Raw genomic sequence first — 20,470 nt, 5'->3', positions numbered from 1 at the left:
TCGAGACAAATACATAGGTCCTTCGGGACAAATTTCATATGCCACTCAGTGGGACTTATATGAGCTGTGGTGACAGCATTAGTGCACAACCTCAATGTACTCACATACCTTCAGTTCTCACCAGTGTACCATGGGATAATAAAGAGATAATATCAAATACAATATATATATATGAAGTACATGTTTTGATGATACGAAATGCGTTATATGAATTATATGATGTTATGTGTGTTTTGTGATGAGATGATATATGTGTTCCATAATGTATATGGAAATGTTCAACATATGCTTATATGATAAAAAGGAATTAATGATAATGAATATGAAATGTTAAATGTGTTGATAATGATATATGTGTATGTGGGTATATGTTACAGAAATGATATATGATTTTATATGATATGATTGTAATAAATGTTAATGCATTTGATATGAATTATGTGATGTTAGGTGTATTTCTTTATGAAATGTTTTATGGTTTTATTATATGTTTTATATACCTCACTAAGTCATCGACTTAGCGTGTGATCGTTTCACACGTAGGTTTAGAAAGCGAAAAGAGAAGTAAAGAGGAAAAAGACAGGTCAGTTCTCCTTATCTAAGATCATATCAGAAATGTAAATCGAATTACATGTATTTTGTTAGAAAGAATTTAGTTGGCATGTACTAATATAAAAGATTTGAATTAGATATGTCTTAATCAGTTTTGTAAAATTATATGATTGAATTTTGTAATGTTTAAAAGGCGTATATGTAAATGGAAATTTTATACGAATGAAAACTATGATTTTTATAAATTTTATACGTATTTTTACGGAAGTACTGTAGCAGTAATGTAGCAGGGTATCGATTCCCTGTAGCAGGGGAATCGGTTCCTCTATTATAAATTGGAAATTTTAACATTCAGGGTACTGTAGCAGGTTACTGTTCATACGGTAATGTTCACTGTTCATACCATATTTTACTGTTCACAAATACGTTTTTACCTCAAAATTTTATTCCAAACACAATTGAACAATATATTATTGTATTTTCTTAAAATGAGTTCAAATGTTTTGATATTTTGTACGAATATCGTCTTTAAAAGTCAATGTGACATCTCGGACTCGTATTCAGGTCGGATACGGGTTGGGGTGTTACAAACCTCAAGGTGGAGTGTTGATGTTTTGAGTTTGATACTAGAAATCATATATTAGGTTGCAACCCAAAACCTTAAGCTGAAAATCAGATATTAGGTTGCAACTGGAAATGAGAAATTAGGTTGCAATTGAGAATTTAGGTTGCAACCGAATTTGACTTGTATGTCAGTTGTAATGATGTCTATTAGTTGTTTTTTAGTATGTTTTAAGTTAAGTGGTTCTTTTACACTAATGTTTGACAGCTTTACGTTTCAGATTGTTGTGTTTTATAATCTTTTAAATGAAATTGTTAGAATGATAGGAGTGTAGTAAAAAAAACTATCAATCCTTGTTCAATCTTTTTGCATTCTCTTCTCTTTTGTTTTTCTGCTCCTCCTCTCCTTTTTGCTTTCAAGCTTATTTTCTTTGTTTAACATTAACAGTTTCTGATCTTAGGGTAGAAAAGCTTTTGTCATTAGGGCAAAACATTCATCACTTGGCAGATTCTTCGTTTCAACTCGACCACTGAATTATCGTCGCAGACTCGATCTACTATTTTTTGCTCCATTTTATTGTTAGCATCGGCTCCTCCTCCGTCACCGAAGAAGATAGAGTGAAAGCACTGTCTTTTCGTTTTCCTCCTTTTTCATATAGTAAACAAAATATTCAAAGAATCTCCATATTTTTTTAATTGGGAGTCAAAATAATTAGTCAAATGGTGCAAACTTTGCCAAACAATGCTAACTCAACTGCCAAATGTGCCACATCGGATTTATGTGATAGTAGTAACGACTATTAACGGCTGAGTGATCGATTTGTTATAAAATGATAACGTTGGTGACTATTTTGTTTCTTTTAAAACTTCAATGGTAAAAACAAAAACTTACTCATACTTCAATGTCACATTTACGTAGTTTACCATTTAAATTTTTTTAAACTCTTAAAATAAATGCATTCAAGTGGTAAGCAGCTTGATATCGCTAAGGGGTTATTTATGCTGGGAGATTCACCCACCAAAGCCAAATATGCGACGCGGGTTGATCTAGATTAATTAAGGCGAAGCCTTGAAACCGGGAGGACAATATATATATATATTATTGTGATCGTTTAAGTTAAAGACGCTCTTACGTGAAAGCAATTTTCGATAACTCGATTATGTGGTAATATTTTCGTTACACGGGACAAAAATAAATTTCATTTTTAAAAATAAACACGTATGGGTGCTATTTTAATAAAAAGCTATTATTTCAATAAAACTGTCAAAATATTTTAATACGGGTATGTGGTTTAAATTTAATAAAAATTATAAATTAAGTCATAACATAGTTAGATTTAATTTTTTTGACTTAATAAAATCTAAATTAAACTCAAAATTATAAAATTAAATTTGACTTACTAATTCAAATTAACTCAAATAATTTATATAATTAAAAAATTAAAATTAAATTTACAAAAAGTATATATCTGGAAAGAATAAAATGAAAGGGATTTGAGCATTCAAGAATCCAAGTCCACTAATAGAATCAACCATGCCAGCTCCATCTCCATCTCCACCGTGTTCCACATTTATTATTATTAAGATTTTCATACATACAAGTCACTTTTTCTCCATTGCTGATCAAAAGCTCAAACAACAATCTCCCACTATTTTCATAAGACATGTTCACAAAGAGAGTTGTTGATTACATATATATACCTAACAAATTTCTACACATTTGTTCTATTATGCAGTTTTTGGGCTACTTGATAGATTTAGGCTGCTTTGGTTTTGCAGGTGATGATTTCATCTTAGCTCTAACAACCTCATCATATTAAAGTGCAAAGATGTTTATATTGACATTATCATCATCATTTCACTTTCGCCTATTATTTGACCTCAAAAACAACTTTTATGTCATCCTAAGTGTTGAAGAATCGGGTAAAGAAAACGAAAGAACACAAGAATTTTAACGAGGTTTGGCAATGTGCTTACGTCCTCGGTGCCTAGACGACGCTATTAGTTTTTATTCAATGTCTCATAGGTTTAGGTTACATCTCTATTTATAATAAAAAACCTGGTACATAATTACATAATTAACCATGTCTTCTTTACAGGTATATTTATGAGCCATACCTAACAAATCTCCACCTTGGCGAATATCCTACCTCTTGGAAACTTCAATGTGAGTTGGGTTACCTTACTTCTTTAACAACTTGTCTGTCGTAATTGGCTTGGTGAACATATCAGCGACATTCTCATCAGTATGTACATTCTAAAACAAAACCTCCACAGATGCAACTAACTCTCTGATCTTGTGGAACCTTACATCAATATGTTTAGTTCTAGCACGATACACATGATTCTTAGCCAAGTGAATAACACTTTGATTGTCACAAAGCAACTGAAATCCACCTTGCTGAACACCCAACTCCTTCACTAAACCAATAAGCCATAAATCTTCTTTTGCAGCTTCAGTCGCTGCAATGTATTCAGCTTCAGTTGTAAATAGTGCCACAACAGATTGAACAATAGACTTCCAATAAATAGGCCCTCCACCAAGAGTAAACACATACACTGTCGTAGATCTTCTATTATCCAAGTCACCTGCATAGTCTGAATCCACATATCCTACAACCAAAGAATTATCCCGCTGACTACCAAAAACAATTCCATGTCCCACAGTACCCTTTAAGTACCAAAAGATCCACTTGACTGCTTCCCAATGTTGCTTACCAGGTTTAGACATGTACTTACAAACTTGACTAACAACATGAGCTAAATCAGGACGAGTACATACCATTGCATACATCAAGCAGCCAATATCATTAGAATTTAGAAACTTTGCCATATCTCCAGCTTCCTTATTTGTCTTAGGGCATTGTTCTGATGAGAGTTTAAAGTGATTCGCCAATGGAGTGCTCACTGGTTTTGCGCTGCTCATCGCAAACCTTTCTATCATTTTCTCAACATAACCCCGTTGAGATAGCCACAGTTTCCTTGAGTCTCTGTCCCTGCAAATTTCCATTCCAAGAATTTTCTTTGTAGCACCTAAATCTTTCATATCAAATTCCCGACTCAATAAAGTTTTCAAACCGATAACATCATCCATGTTCTTCGCAGCAATTAACATATCACCAACATATAGTAAAAGAAAAATAAAGAACAATCATCAAGGCTCTTAACATAGACCAACAATCATACTCACATCGGTTGTAGTCAATCTTGATCATATAAGAGTCAAACCGTTTATACCACTGTCTCGGAGACTATTTCAACCCGTATAAAGATTTCTTCATTCTACAAACTAAATGCTCATTTCCAGGTTGAGTGAAACCTTCAGGCTACCGCATATAGATCTCATCCTCTAAATCACCATGCAAAAAAGCAGTTTTAACATCCATCTGCTCTAAATGCAAATCCCAACTAGTCACCAATACAAGTACTGCTCGAATTGAAGTGTGTCTGACCACAGGAGAAAATTTTCATCATAATCAACTCCTTTCTGTTGTGAAAAACCCTTTGCTACCAAACGAGCCTTGAACTTCTCCCCCTATTTTTCTGTTACTGATGGTTTCTTCTTATACACCCATTTGCAACCAATCGACTTTTTACCCTCAAGAAGGCGAACCAACTCCCATGTACGATTGTGATTCAAAGACTCCATCTCCTCAACCATGACAACCATCCACTTGTCGTTTTCTTGACTAGTAACGACATCATGAAAAGTAATCAGATCATCACTGCTAACAGTAAGTGCAAAAGAGACCAAGTCTTCAAAACACAATATGTCCGGGGGCTTTATATTCGTCGGCTCACCCTGTCTCTGTCGAGACTATAATCCTGCAAATCATCCGTAGCAGAACCACCAGAAGTCGGTTGAGAAGTTTCTGGTTTCTCAACTGGAAACTGCTCGAAATCCACCACTGTTGTGTCTTTCTTCTGCTGCAACATGGACTGTTCATCAAAAACAACATCTCTACTGATCACAATTTTCTTCGCAACTGGATCCCAGAACTTGAATCCTTTGACACCTTTCTTGTAACCCAGAAAAATGCACTCATTTGATTTTGCATCAAGTTTAGATCTCTCATCAGCAGGTACATGCATATAAGCAGGATAACCAAAAATCCGTAAGTGATCAAAACTAACATCATGACCAGTCCATATCTCTTCTACAACTTTCCCAGCCAATGATGCCCTTAGCGATCTGTTGATAAGATAACACGCTATGTTAACAGCCTCAGCCAAGAAGTGTTTGGGAAGCCCCGCATTCAACCGCAAATATCTAGCTCTTTCATTCAATGACATGTTCATTCGTTTTGCAACACTATTTTGTTGTGGTGTCTTGCGCACTGTAAAATGTCTCTTAATCCCATGCTCCTTACAAAAGTGTAGAAACTGTGAATATGTGTGCTATGTACCATTTTCAGACCGCAAACACATGATTTTTTGTTCTGTTTGGTTTTCTACCTCAGCTTTCCACAGCTTGAACTTCTAAAAAATGTTAGACTTTTGTTTCAAAAAATACACCCAAACTTTCCGTGAAAAATCGTAAAAAAAAGTAACATAATACCTAGATCCACCCAAAGACGATGTCCTGGAAGGCCCCCATACATCAGAATGCACATAATCAAGAATCCCTTGAGTTGTGTGCTTCGCAGTCTTGAAACGGACTTTAGTGTGTTTACAAAGAACACAATACTTGCAAAAATCGAGCTTACAGCTTTTGACACCATGCAACAAATTTCTTTTGTGTAATTCTGCCATACCACGTTTTCTAAGATGAGCAAGACGCATATGCCACAGTTTTGTAGTATCATCACATGACTCAACAGAATGAACTCCACCTACAACGGTACTCCCTAACAATCTATAAATATTCCCTGCAGTCATATTTCCTTTCATCACAGTCAAAGCTCCTTTAACAATCCGAATGGTTTCCCTATCCTCATCAGCCTTAGGGATAAAACCATTCTTGTGCAAAGTGCCCAAAGAAATCAAATTCTTCTTCAAATATGAGATATATCGAACACCACTCAACGTCCGAACAGAGCCATCATACATATTAATTCTGACATCACCAAAACCAACAATATTGCAACATCGATCATCACCCAAATAAACAGAACCAAAATTAACCAACCTGTATGTCGAAAACCATTCCCTGTTTGGCGTGATGTGATAAGAACATCCAGAATCAAGAATCCAAATATCCGTCAATTGAGTCGTTGAAATAGAGAGCATATCACCCTCACTGCAATCAGAGTTGTCATCCTCGACCACATTCACAGACTTGGATGAATCATCACGCTTCTCATCAGTCTGCTTTTTTAACTTCGGACAGTCTCGCTTCATATGTTCCGCCTCCTTGCACTTGTAACAATGAATTATCTTCTTATCCCTAGATTTGGATCTGGAATTCTGCTTGCCAAACCCTGTATTCTCTGGCTTCCATCCACGATCTCGATTACCCTTGACATATAAGCTATCGGCTTGAGAGCTTTCCCCTGCATTCTGCTTCCACTGGTTGTGAGCCAACAAGGCTACAGTAATCTCCTCAACGTTGATAGTATCTTTCCCATATGTAAGAGTAGTCACCATGTGTTCGTAAGAGGGAGGTAACGAACACAACAGAATCATCGCTCTGTCTTCATCCTCAATTTTCACATCAAGCCGAGACAAATCAGAAACGATTTGATTGAAGACATTCACGTGTTGCGCCAAATCATGATCGTCCTGCATCTTCAGCCCATACAACCGCTGCTTTAGATACAGTTTTGTCGTTAAGGATTTGGACATAAACTGACTTTCCAACTTCCTCCAAATTTCGTCTGGAGACGACAGATGCATGACGTGATACATGACCTCGTCTGCCAAGCATAATCGTATGGTTCCTGCCGCTCGTTGTTACAATTCTTCCCAATCTTCCTCCTCCATCGACGCCGGCTTTATAGGTCGCAAAGCCTTCAAGATCCCTTGCTGCGCCAACAGATCATTCACCCTCGTTTGCCATAATCCGAAGTTACACTGACCATCGAATTTCGCAACTTCGAATTTTGCTCCTGACATCTGATATCAATTGTTGAAGAATCGGGTAAAGAAAACGAAAGAACACAAGAATTTTAACGAGGTTCGACAATGTGCTTACGTCCTCGGTGCCTAGACAACGCTAGAAGTTTTTATTCAATGTCTCATAGGTTTATGTTACATCTCTATTTATAATAAAAAACCTGATACATAATTACATCCCCTGTCCTCTTTACTGGTATATTTATGAGCCATACCTAACACTAAGCATCTCACAAGCACATTAAACCAACCTCCCTACATATTCTTCTTGTCACTTGGGATGCAACCAATGGACTTTTGAACACCGAAAACTATTAAGAATTAAATGAATATGGGGAGTAGCAAATTCCCACTACTGGTTTGAGAAATCATCAATGCAATGCCAAATCATTAAGGGATGAACCGGGAGCTACTACTTGAATGAACGGATAAAACATGATAAATTCTGCAAAATATCCATTTTCTTTTACACCCGAGATGATTCCACAGGTTCTCTCCTCAAAGAAACAGACAGCTGCCCCCACAAAAAAAAAGCCTCCAACTTTTGGCCCAAATAACAGTTAATATCTCTAAAGGTATGGAACCAAAGTCAATATATCTCCCAAATTACATATGTTATCCCTCCACTTAAAGATTGCAATAGCAATTAAATCATCTTAAGGTCTGGAGATCAATCCATGAAAATTGCAATTATTTGTAAGCAAGCAAATATATTTCCAGATCAATATACTTGTAAGATAAATGAAAGATGTGGATATTTTTAAAGCCATAAGCAGTAAGAGATGCAAACTGTTTCACTAGATAACATAATCAATTTCAGTTTCAGCCCAATTTGTTCATTTAGTAATAAAATACCCAGATTTCTCTCTAAAAGTAATGGAAGATGAACCTCTTGAGTCGTGGCCATAATCAGAGATTCTTCTTCCATCTAAACCTTGAGTACATAAGTTTAAGTACTTAAGAACAAAATGACATTTGCCATATAATAAACAGAACATATACAACCTTGACTTAATTCAGACGGATAAAGGATGATATCAACATCAAACTATCACCACAAGTACACATGTGCCAGTGTCATCCTTAATGAACTCCGAAAAAGAAATTGTATTAATATGATTCGTATACTTAATGTACACAAGGTATACACCTCATCCAGCTCCTTTATCACTGTCATCAAGGCTCGCGGTTTCATGACATTTTACTCGGCTGAGTGAGGGTTTTACTGGTTGTCAAGCCCATAAGACAAACCGAAGGAGCTAAAGAAATTTGTTTGTTATCTATGTTCAATACCTATCCGAATATACGGGTGTTTCTTTAAATACATAATCTTACATCAAATCTGGGTTCAAGTATAAAATTAGGTTGCTTACCGAATGCAGTCAGAGTAGTCCATTATTCAATGGTATTGTACAAGACAGTATTCTGTTTCATCTGCTTTTTATTAACTTGATTGTCTATTTGAATGCAGGTGATGGAGTAATTTTATGGGCTAAATGTGAAGCAGCTGTGACAAGTTTAAGATCTAATTGAAGGGTTGCCAACAAAAATAAGCTTCAGTGGCTCAAATCAGTAATGGTAACAAGATGTGCTTTTCACTAGCTTATTTGCCCGTAAATGTTTTTAACTCTTCAACACTATCACATGATCCAAAAACTAGGAATACACAAGTGGTCGATCTAGTGACCCAAAAAACAGATCACAACAGGAACAAAGTATCATTTTCAGATCTTGTGCATACAATCAAAACTCAAGGGATGAGATCTAGATTCCAGCATTCTCACGACATAATCAAAACTTAAACTGCAAACTTCAGGCTCTTCTTAAACAAAATCAAAATAACTCAAGAGTGACATCATTATGAACTTCTGCGATTGAATGGAAAAAGAAAACGACAGAGAACTTAAATTAAATAAATACCCTATTCTTAAACACCAACTATATCATCCAAGAAGAAAATTTGCCAAGGCTCTCGAGATTAAGGCTGTTGTTGGGCATCCATATAACCGGCATCAACCAATACTTTCTCCCTCTTAGCCAATTCAATATCTTCATCAACCATCATCTTCACCAATTGCTCAAATCCAACTCTGGGTTTCCACCCAAGAACCTTCCTCGCCTTACTCGAATCGCCTTTCAAGTTATCCACCTCAGCAGGCCTAAAATACCTCTTGTCAATCACCACATGATCTTTCCAGTTCAACCCAACATACCCAAATGCCACTTCCAGGAACTCCTCCACCGTATGTGACTCCTCCGTCGCCACAACGTAATCGTCCGGCTTCTCTTGTTGAAGCATCATCCACATAGCTTCCACGTAATCCCCAGCAAAACCCCAATCCCTCGAAGCTTGAAGATTCCCCAAAAACAATTTGTTCTGTAACCCAATCTTGATCCTCCCAACGGCCCGAGTAATCTTCCGGGTCACGAAATTCTCTCCTCTCCTCGGAGACTCGTGATTGAAAAGAATCCCATTGCATGCGAAAATCCCGTACGCTTCCCTGTAATTCACGGTGTACCAATGCGCGGCGCATTTGGAAGCTGCGTATGGAGATCTGGGGTGAAACGGTGTATTTTCAGATTGCGGCGGAGGGGTAGATCCAAACATTTCGGACGATCCAGCCTGGTAGTACTTGATATGGGTTCGACTCGTGGCAGTGATATGGGATCTAACGGCTTCCAGCAACCGGAGAGCTCCCGTAGCCACCACGTCAGCCGTGTAATCGGGGATCTCAAAAGAGACGGCCACGTGAGACTGAGCCGCCAGATTGTAAACCTCGTCGGGTAGGATAGTGTCGAGCCAGCGACGAAGCGAGGAAGCGTCGGTTAGGTCAGCGTAATGGAGCTTCATGCGAGCCTTGTGGGCGTTGTGTGGATCAACGTAGATGTGGTTGATTCGCTCCGTATTGAAGTTGGAGGAGCGGCGGATCAAGCCATGGACTTCGTAGCCTTTGTGGAGGAGAAATTCGGTAAGGTACGAACCGTCTTGACCGGTGATGCCGGTGATCAACGCGACCTTGAGGTCAGAAGTAGCGCTTCCGTTGGCGGTGTGAGATCCAGATCCGACCCTGGAACTGTCATTTTCGGATGCCATTTTCAATTTTTACGGTGGCTTTGAGATGAGAAAATTGGAAGAAGCGCTTTGGGTGCGTTTAAGCTTTTGGTAGTTTATAGGAGTTTAGGGAGGGGGGGCAACTGAGGATTAAATGGTCAATGACGAAGATACAAATAAACTGTGAGCTTACCATCTTGTCCTTGAGAAATTTAATGTGCGGTGCATTTTGATTGGTTGAGCTTGCTGAAATGTCTTCTTGCTATTGGTTGACAATCGGTGTGTGTCTTTTTTATAATAAAAGATTCTGATTTATTCTCTTTAATTTTCGTTTGTTGCTCAATTTTTCCCTTTCTTTTTTCCCATAATCGGTGGCAGTTTTTACATCGCTTGTAAGATGTTTTTTTCCTCGACCTTCCTATTTATCTTACTTTCTCTTTCTTCCTTTACTTTTCTAGTCTTTTCAAGTCCATCCTTTCTTTCTTTGATTCCGCACTATGCGTTCCTTTTTTTTTTCTCTTTCTAGTTTTACCTTCACTGTATCGGTTCGGTGACCAGATTCTCTAACTCTCTGATCATTATTCACCTTGTTGCCCCTCTATGTATAGTTGTCTTCTTCTCCTCGGTTTCATGTTGAGATTTTAGGATATATTTGTTTTTAGGAAAATCAATTACGGAATTGATTTTTTCTCAATTTTCGTGTTTGGTTCCGTAAAAGTCATTGGTCAATGTAAAATCGATTACGGTCAACGTAAAAAAAAAAGTCCCTTTGGCCCGTAAAACAACTTACCATGGAAAAAAAGGGAATTCATTTTACGAACCAACTGCCTCCCATTTTTATTTACCTTTGATCTCCTTCATTCTCCAATCAACTATCACCATCTTCTTCTCACCAACAACAAAATCAACAGATTTTTTCAACAAAATCAAGTGAGGAGCTCTAGGATTCCTAGGTAATATTTCGAATTTCTAATGCTATTCCTCCCCTTTTGCTTTTCTCTTTGATTTCCAAGGGTAAATCTTTTTAAAATGTACCAATTGCGCTGTCATTTTTCATCTGTATGTGGTGATTGATTCGATAATCATAGAGGTTTATATTTCATCTGGGATCTTTTTGGTTCTTAAAACTCATTTTTATTACCATTTATAGTTTTCTGTTAATGAATTTTCGTCTTTTTCGTTGTTTACTAGTATCCATATGCTTTTTCCATTGGGAGAAACACACAAGCACTGCACTATTCCCATATTACTTGGCTTTTACATTAAAACTCTGTTTACTAGTGTTTTTTCTACCGGATTTAGGTTATAGAAATGCCCAGAATCTCCTAGAAATTGTTGTTGAAAGTCGCTTTTGTTTTGATGGGTATTTTAGAATGGTTGTAATGATTAAGGACAAAACTGCGGGTAATGGACATTCCTAGCAGGTTTTATGTTGTTTTCTTTTTGATGCCTACATTGCTTCCTTTTTTATTGTTTGTTCTGCGTAGACCTATCTAATGTTGTTTCTTTTATTCAATGGATCTCTCTCGTTCGGTTTTTCTTCTGTTTTTTTGTTTGTTTTCATCTTAAAGATAATGCAAATTTGTTAAGTTTGATAAAAATGGCTGATTTTTAGTTGATTTCTGAGGCTTTATGTTATGGAAATTCATACTGAACTATTTTTGTAATGCTTTTGAGATTGTAAATCCTGGTTGTTCCTTAGTAGATCAGTAAGTGTGAAAGAACTTTTATCTTGTTGGAAGTGCAGTGGGTTACTCTAAGAGCTTTAAAAGTAAATAAGAAAAAGAAAGAAAACTTTAGTTGTATTGCTAAGTTCTTGACTCGATTGGGTTTCACTTCTGTTTTTTTGTTTAAAGTTACTAAATGTTCAAATCATACTTTATACATAGGTGTATATGTGTATGTGTGTGGGTGCCATATATCATAAATTGAGGCCATTTAATTTTTGAAGATGCCAAACCGCTGATGATGAGCTTCATATGAAATCATTTGTTTTAGTTGGGTTTGGTTATTTTGAAGATACTATATTTGGCTTTAATTTTTTTGGTAATTATTGGTTGAAACAAGTCTACTTTTTCATTAATTTTTTCTAGAAATATGCTTTGAAATGAGGCAAACTCTTTACCATAGAGAAATTTAATTCTCTTTCTTTCTTTCTTAGCTTGCGGCCTTAGAGTTTTCAGTCCCTTTCTATGATTTCCATTAGCAAAGTGTTTAACTTAAGTCTCCTCAACCCGTTGCAAAAGCTTAGTAACCTGTCATTGAATGTAGCAAATTTAGGGACAAAGAGAAATTCAATTGAACGTCATGTAAACAGGTTCCTATTCGCCATTTCTAACCTCATCAGAACTACCAAGATAAGATTTGTCCACCATTTGCAAGTAAAGCTTTCGAAGCATTTCGCAATGAGACCTATACTAGGATGAACCAGAAAATCAATACAAATAAGCCATGATCCTCGTTAATTTTAGTTGATTGTGATATAGAAAGTGAATAAGAATTAGACCTTGTCATATTTCTTCATGATCTTGGAAAATGCCAACTGATTCAAGAAGCTGAAGAAGCAAATACAGAGATGATTAACTATAAAAATACACAGATTTTAATTTTTTTATAGTTTTCTAATGAAGAAAGGAGGAAGGTATGGTACCAGTAGCATTTCAAAAGCTTAAGCTTTCTATAGAATTCGATGAAAGATTGAGAGATTTTCCTCTGCAGTCCTCAGCTCTTGCCTGCTGAACGACAAATCTGATTTCTTTGTTTAGCTCTTGTGGTCGTGTATTAGACAGTTTTAGCTCTTATTGTCTATAATACAAGCTGTTGCAGGCAACCCCACCGCTGCGACCAAGGCTGTAAACCCTCCAAGACTGAAATAAACAACGAACAACAGGCTGTCATTTGGTCTGTTGTGTCAAAAGACAAGTTGCAATGATGGTACAACTTATACCATCAATGTAACGGAAGAAATGGGTCAATGTATTTATGGGGATAAAAATGCAGACCTCAAGGTTTGCTTTCATAGAAAAGGGCATTCTAGAAGGTTATGCATTCGAAAATCTACTACTTTGTTGATTGTTAAAAGATATGTAAAGAGTCAGTGCAGCTTTATAGACTGCGCCAGATTTTCTGGCCAAGAAACTCATTGGACTTCTCTTTGACAAGTTCAAAAAGCTTAACTAAAAGAATGGAAGTAAAACTCTCAGTAAGCATCACACTAATGCAAATTTAGGAATTTTGCTAGTAAAAATGAAGCTATTCGTACAGAAACTGCATCAAAAAAAAATCTGTAATCGCCCATTCTTTTTCCTGACTCCCACATTATGAATCAGACTGCTTTTGTTCCCTTAACTACCCACTGGATTGAAGAAAAACTGAAAATGATTTAACCCAACATCCTTGAGCTCATTTGCATCCCTACTGTTAAGTAGTTCGTTTATCGGAAAGTAATTGAGATTGTTATATTAAATTCATATATGTTCTCGTGCATCTATGTATGGACGTATGGGTTCACTTGGTAAGTAGCTATAATGGATAATCACACATCATTAACTGGATTTTTTGTACTTATGCTCTATGTTGACTCTAACACTGGCTATTTCGTATTGCCAATTTGTTATCATCGATTAATAATTTTGTTCAATGATGTCTGAATCTTATTAGTTGTAATATTTATGACAGGTTCTTCTTACTAGAGTCCACCTGCACATTTGGTTAAAATTTTCTCCAATACGAGGATCGACCATTGAACCTAGCATATCATTGATCACAAAAGGAAAACGAGGTACGTTTTTCAAATATATGATATATGACATAAATTCTTAATAGTATATCGACATAAATTACATCCACTTTAACTTAGGTAAAAACTTAAACGTAATATGAACTTTAGCTTTAGGTAAAAGCTTAAAAGTAATATGAACTTTAGCTTTAGGTAAAAGCTTAAAAGTAATATGAACTTTAGCTTTAGGTAAAAGCTTAAAAGTAATATGAACTTTAGCTTTAGGTAAAAGCTTAATACTTCATATGAAACTTATACATAATATTGAACATAATTCTATTCATAAAACAATAGTGGTTATAGTTTATTATAAAGTTCAAAAATTCATAAATATTGACAGGTTACTATTCATAAAACAATAGTGGGAGTCGCTGCTTCAACATTGGCTTTTGGGGCTCTTTGGATTCACAGACTAAAATCTAGAAAGCAAATAACTCATAAACGTCATGTGAATCGAGATTGTGAAAGAGAAAACTACATCAATAGTATTTTATATAGAGGTGACTAGAATTGTATCAACATAATAAGGATGCGTCCGGTTGTGTTTTTTTAATCTGTGTGAGATCCTTACTAGGAACAATTTATTGTAGTCGACAAGAGCGGTGAATGTTAAAGAGCAAGTTCTCATATTTTTACATATATTTGGTCATAATGTAAGATTTTGAGTGATTGGATCAAGATATTATAGATCAATTGAAACAATTCAATGTTACTTTAAGATTGTGTTGAGAGCTATTTTGAAATTATATCAATTAGCCATTAGATTACCCGATGAGTCAACTCCTCTTGAGATAAGAAACAATTCTAGGTTTTAGTCATATTTTAAAGATTGTGTCAGAGCATTAGATGAAACTCATATTCGTGCATATGTTCCACATAACATTCAAGGAAGATTTTGTAGTCGTAAAGGGGGAACGACACAGAATGTATTGGTTGCCATTACTTTTGATTTGAAATTTACTTATGTTCTAGCTGGTTGGGAAGGTAGTCTGCATGATTCTCTTGTTTTAACTGATGCACTTACACACCGAAGAGGATTTTGTATTCCAGAAGGTAATACTTAGCTTTAAAATAAAAAATAAATAACTTAAATTCATAATATATTAAGTAATAATAATATTTTGTCAAATTGTAGGTAAATATTATCTTGCTAATGCTGGATATGGCATCCGAAATGGAATTATTTCTTCATATCATAGTGTTAGATATCATTTAAAAGAGTTCACCAATCAACATCCAGAAAATGCAAAGAAACTGTTTAATCTTCGTCATTCATCATTGTGAACCACTGTTGAGTGAGTATTTGGAATTTTAAAGAAACGTTTTCGTGTGTTGGATGCTGAACCATTTTGGGATTTTCAAACACAAGTAGATGTAGTGTTGGCTTGTACTATCATCCATAATCATATAATGGGAGTTGATCCTAATGATTTAATTAACGAAGAATTATATGAGGAACACGAGCCTCATTCGATAACATCAACTCTTACACAACGGAAAGAGAGGGAAGAAGCTAGAGAATGGGCTACTAAGAGAGATGAAATTGCAGAAGCTATGTGGAGTGATTATATACATAGAAACATTTAATTTTATTTAGAACATTTTGTTCAGTATTTCTATGTTACGTATGTTGGATATTGTTGTTTTTAGTTTGTTGGATATTGAAATTGATAATGTCTTAGATTGTTGGACATTGAATATAATTTGTTGGATGTTGAAATTATTATTTTTAAAGTTTGTTGGTTTTATAAATGTTATGTTTTATGTTTGTTGGACATTTACATATGCTTGTGAGCTGTAGCAAATTGATAATGTGTATATTTGAGGGTTGATATTATAAATTGTTACATAATTGATGGATAATTTATGTTTGTTAGTAGTCTAATTACTTACTTTTTTTAAGATTATTAATGTAGAAATGAGCAAATCAAAACATTTTAGGTGGGCAAAACCAATGGAACGTCTATTTCTCGAAATACTTGCAGAGAAGACGCAAAAAGGTAATAAGCCATTTAATACATTTAGAGCAGTTTCTATAAATCAAGTTGCTACAGCTATTTCCGAAAAATTTCAAGTCCAATGTGCCACCAAACACGTGGAAAATCATTTGAGAACTATAAAAAATACATGGAAAACTATATGTACAATTCGTGAAGAAAGTGGAGTAGGGTGGGACGAGAACCTGAGAATGATAACTTGCGACGAAGTGACATATGATGCTATAGTGATGATAATTTTTATATACTTATTTTAATAAATGATATTTGAATTTTACTTTTTATGCTAACTGTGTATAATATTTAATAAACACACCCAAATTATGGATAATTTTTTAACAAAAAAATTGATTTTTATGATGATATGGCTCTTGTTGTTGGTCAAGATATGGCAATAGGGAGTCTTGCTAGAACCTTTGTTGATATAGAATTGGATGATGTTAATGAAGGTTCAACGCCGTTAAATTTCGACACTCAAGATATCAATGAGGAAAAAACAAAATTATCTTCATTTGGTACATCAAAACGTAAAATGAAGAATGTCCAAGACAATGTCGATGATGATCATATTTAATTTGTAGGTGAGAAACTTGGTGAGATTGCAAAAGCACTAAAAAATTTATAGAGGTTCAGACACCATGTCTTTATGAAGAAGTTATGTCAATGGAGAAAGAATGCTTTGATGACAAATTTCTTTGTGGGGTGTTCGATTTTTTGACAAAAAATTAGTTGGAGACCAAAGCTTTCTTGGCAAAAAAATCCAAAACATAGGAAAATTTGACTTCAACAGTTTCCTCAAAGTTAGGATGTGAACTTTTAATGTGGAGTATTACTATTTATGACTTAGACAATATTTAAGTTTTAATGTGTTGTAGTACTATTTATAGACTTTAATCATATGTTGGTTTGATGTGATGTAGCACTAATTATGAATTAGACAATATCTTTGTATTATTATGGTTGGATAATATCGTTATCTTAATGTGGTATAGTTTTAATTAAACACTTTGAAAATATTATTATTATATCAATGTGATGTACTATTGTTGTTTTAAAAATGATGTAATTTTAATTATATACTTTGATAATATATTTTTAATACATTATCAACATTATATTAATTAAACCTACATATAATATTAATTATGAGTTAAAATTTAATTTTAAAAATGATAATAGATAAAGTATAATGAATACTTTAAACCTAAAATTGTGTATTTATAACACAATCAACATAATTTAGTATATATTTTACAAATTTAATTTCATGTACTTATATAAATAAAACATTTCATTTCAAAATTTTATAAAATATAATTTTATAAAATAACTTAAAAAAATTTAAAATGTAAATAACAAGAAAAATATAAAAATATATACAATTTTACAAAAAGAAAAACAGATTTCGTAAATTGTTTTCAGGAAAACTAACCAAACAGTGTAAAACAGTTTACAATGCAACATCCAAACAATGTAATTGGTTTTCTGAAAAAATGTTTTCTATAAATGTAATTCATTTTCCATAATTGATTTTCCAGAAAACCAATTACAGGCAAACAAACATACTTTTAGTGTCATCATGGTTCCAGTGTACAAATATTAATTCGTGTGGTTGATATGCAGGCTTTCAATTAAATGGCGTAGTGTATGCATGGTATTCATCTTACAATGTAGAAATCTATGTTCGTTCTCATTGCACTGATACAAAAACAAGATATTAATTTTCTCCTCAAAGAATCTTCAAGAACGATGGTTTGATTTATTAATTTTTTTGTTATATCTTTTAGGTTTAATTGAAAAATTAAGTATTCAAACTATAAATTTATTTACTTTAGGTGTCTAAATATTTTTCTTTTGTGAAAATCAATACCTAACGTTTTCAAAGCTATCATTTTAAGGTTAATTATGCCACGACCATTAAAAATCAATAAAAATCAATCAATCAATTCGTATTTGACATGTAGCCTAATTTTTTATTTCTTTTAATTTTTCAAAAAATAAAATTAATATTTTTTTTTTCAAAAAAATATAACATTTCCTAATTTTTCACAAAATATCCAAAAATTCATAAAACTTTCATCTCAAATCTTTAAAGCCCTCCAAATCTATTATCTTAAATCCTTAAATCTCATTTGTTGCCACTAAAATCTATGATACCCTGAATTGTTTATTCAACACTCCTAGGTTGACTCGAAATATCGATAAACTAATGTGAGTAGGTGATTAAAACCGTTAAGTCAAAATTTAGGCTTATTCAGATGAGAATTGAGCTTAGATGACCATAAAAATGGATTTTTTGAGTTGGGATCAAAAGATGAGGGATTATATGGATATTTTGACTAATGAATAGAAATAAGGTTGAATTTCATTCAATTTTGTTTATATCATTGAGCAAGAGAAGATGAAGAAGTTGAGCACTTTTCTTTTTAGGTCTTTTCATGTCATATTTTCTCTTCTCTAAAGCTTATGAAGAAACATCAAACGAGACAATTTTATGTTATAATTTCCATCAGAATTTAGCGAAGATATGGGTGATAATCAACATCCATTGAGATTGAGTTTAAGCTCATCATCTTCATGAAAAATGAAGTTAGCAAGTTTTTGGTTTTAGAGAGATTTTATCTCCATAAGTTAACTCGATTGTTTAAGTTCATTTGTAGTATCTTAAGTGCATTTTTATACCCCTTTTAAGCTTGTTCATGTGATAATCATTATATACTTCGTTGGTTAGTGCAAGAGGTCGAAGAACCATCTAGTGCAAGGGGAAAGAGAAAGTTGAGGCAGAAGCCGAGCAATGAGCTTCATTTCGAGATTTTAGCTTTAAGGTAGTACACTTCTAACTTTCAAATGTTTCTTAAGCTTCATAAATGTGATGTCTTGCTTGTTCATGTTGAGTGTCAAAACATGCTTTTGAATTAATTTAATGTATTTATTTTCAAACATGTGTAGAATTGATGTCAAATGTCCCTATGATGAATCTATAAGTCTTATAAATTGAGTAAGGCCTCATCTAAGGTGTTTATGAGTGTTTTAAAGTGATTTTTGAGCTTTAAATTGGTCATTTCAAGGTTTTGATATCAATATAGTTCTTCAAAAACTGATATTGTATGAATATGTGTAGAAATCTTGATAAAAATGATTGTGAGTATCTATACTTATGCTATAACATAAATGATTTTGATATAACATAATATATATTTTTATATATTAATTTTTGTAAAATTAATTTTAAGTCCCTAAAATTTATTTAATCATTAAAATAAGTTTTCTAAGTTCAAATTATGTCAAAAATATCATTCAAATTTTTTAGAACAACTTTCAAAGTTAGAATTTTTCAAAATATCAAAACTTGTTACCTAAATCAAGCTTTGACAAAGAGTTTTGAAATTTCTATGAGAGTTTTGAAACTTGCAAAAACATAATACTTTAAAGTTCAAAAACTTTTCAAGAGTTTCGAAACTTTCCTTAAAGTTTCAAAACTTTGGGTTGCAACGGTCGAAAAATTTCTTTCCTCTTTTGAATAGTTTCGAAACTTTCCTCAAAGTTTCAAAACTTCTTGTGCATGTAGCCTTTAATGTGCGATTTTAATGCTTCAAACGGCTCCAAACTCCCTCCAACAATATCAAACGACTAGAAATCAATGAGAGCATATAAAAGAGCTCTTCAAACAACCAATAAAAGATAAGAAAGCTATTCCAACAATCAAAGAGCAATTAGAGTCAAATTTCTATTTAATTCAACATTTTTTTCATTGAACACTATTGCATTTATTGTAATTCTTATTTTAATGTTCTTGAGTGCGTGAGAGTTTCAATTTGCAAATAATCTATCTTTGTGAGGATATTTAAAGTTTTTTTTATTTATAATTTCTTCTTGGGAAGTGTTGTACACTTGAGACTTTGAGGTATAAGTCTAAGTGTATTGTAAGGTTACACTTTGTCCTAAAAAGTTAGAAAAAATTAGTGAATTTGTTGAAATCCTTAGTGTGGAAGCTAAGGTAGTGGATGTAGACTTCATTTAGGAAGTTGAATCACTCCCAAGTTTTTGTTTCATTTTTCCTACTTCTTGCAAAAGCTTCCAACAAAATTTTTATTGCCAATTCACCCTCTTCTTGGTCACTATTCTTGATTGATTGACTCAATAAATATTGTCAACAAGGTTATGATTCTAGAGTGCCATTTCAATATTTATATTACCCAAGAGTGTAACACCCTTAACACGTATATGTCTCAATATACGAGTCAAAGATGTCACATCAACTTAAAAACATTTACTAAACTGAAATTGCCTAGAAATTTATTTCATTTGAAAACACTTTTATTCTAACTTTAAAAATCTCTTTTAAAGTATATCTCAACTATAATTTATTTCTCTGTCACATGAAAATAAATTCATTTGTTAATCAATATTTTTTCTAAACCATGTCTTTTAGTGAAATCTTTTAAAAACATAATAATGTAATATAATATTTTCATG

General features: G+C 33.8%; 1 protein-coding gene and 2 long non-coding RNA genes across 3 annotated transcripts; 1 reads left to right on the top strand and 2 right to left on the bottom strand.

Moving 5' to 3' along the window:
* Positions 1-8,965: 8,965 nt before the first annotated feature.
* LOC120196457 (GDP-mannose 4,6 dehydratase 1-like) lies at positions 8,966-10,322 on the bottom strand. Its single transcript, XM_039198263.1, has one exon. It carries the CDS (start codon positions 10,259-10,261, stop codon positions 9,146-9,148), a length of 1,116 nt encoding a protein of 371 aa, XP_039054194.1. The 5' UTR covers positions 10,262-10,322; the 3' UTR covers positions 8,966-9,145.
* A 713-nt stretch (positions 10,323-11,035) lies between these two features.
* On the top strand, positions 11,036-14,596 carry LOC120196636. The gene is made up of 3 exons (XR_005523188.1): positions 11,036-11,172; positions 13,898-14,000; positions 14,338-14,596. It is a non-coding gene; the product is annotated as an uncharacterized LOC120196636 (long non-coding RNA).
* On the bottom strand, positions 12,377-12,631 carry LOC120196635. Its single transcript, XR_005523187.1, has 2 exons — positions 12,559-12,631; positions 12,377-12,474 (listed from the first exon to the last, which is right to left on the bottom strand). It is a non-coding gene; the product is annotated as an uncharacterized LOC120196635 (long non-coding RNA).
* Positions 14,597-20,470: the final 5,874 nt, after the last annotated feature.

Source organism: Hibiscus syriacus, unplaced genomic scaffold, assembly GCF_006381635.1.
Source record: "Hibiscus syriacus cultivar Baekdansim isolate YM2019G1 unplaced genomic scaffold, ASM638163v2 tig00117034_pilon, whole genome shotgun sequence".
Lineage (NCBI taxonomy): Eukaryota > Viridiplantae > Streptophyta > Magnoliopsida > Malvales > Malvaceae > Hibiscus > Hibiscus syriacus.
This window is presented reverse-complemented; position numbering and strand designations above follow the sequence as displayed.

What these genes read in the sequence shown, in the direction of transcription:
- LOC120196457 (XM_039198263.1), bottom strand. Translation starts at nt 10,261, where the DNA reads ATGGCATCCGAAAATGACAGTTCCAGGGTCGGATCTGGATCTCACACC.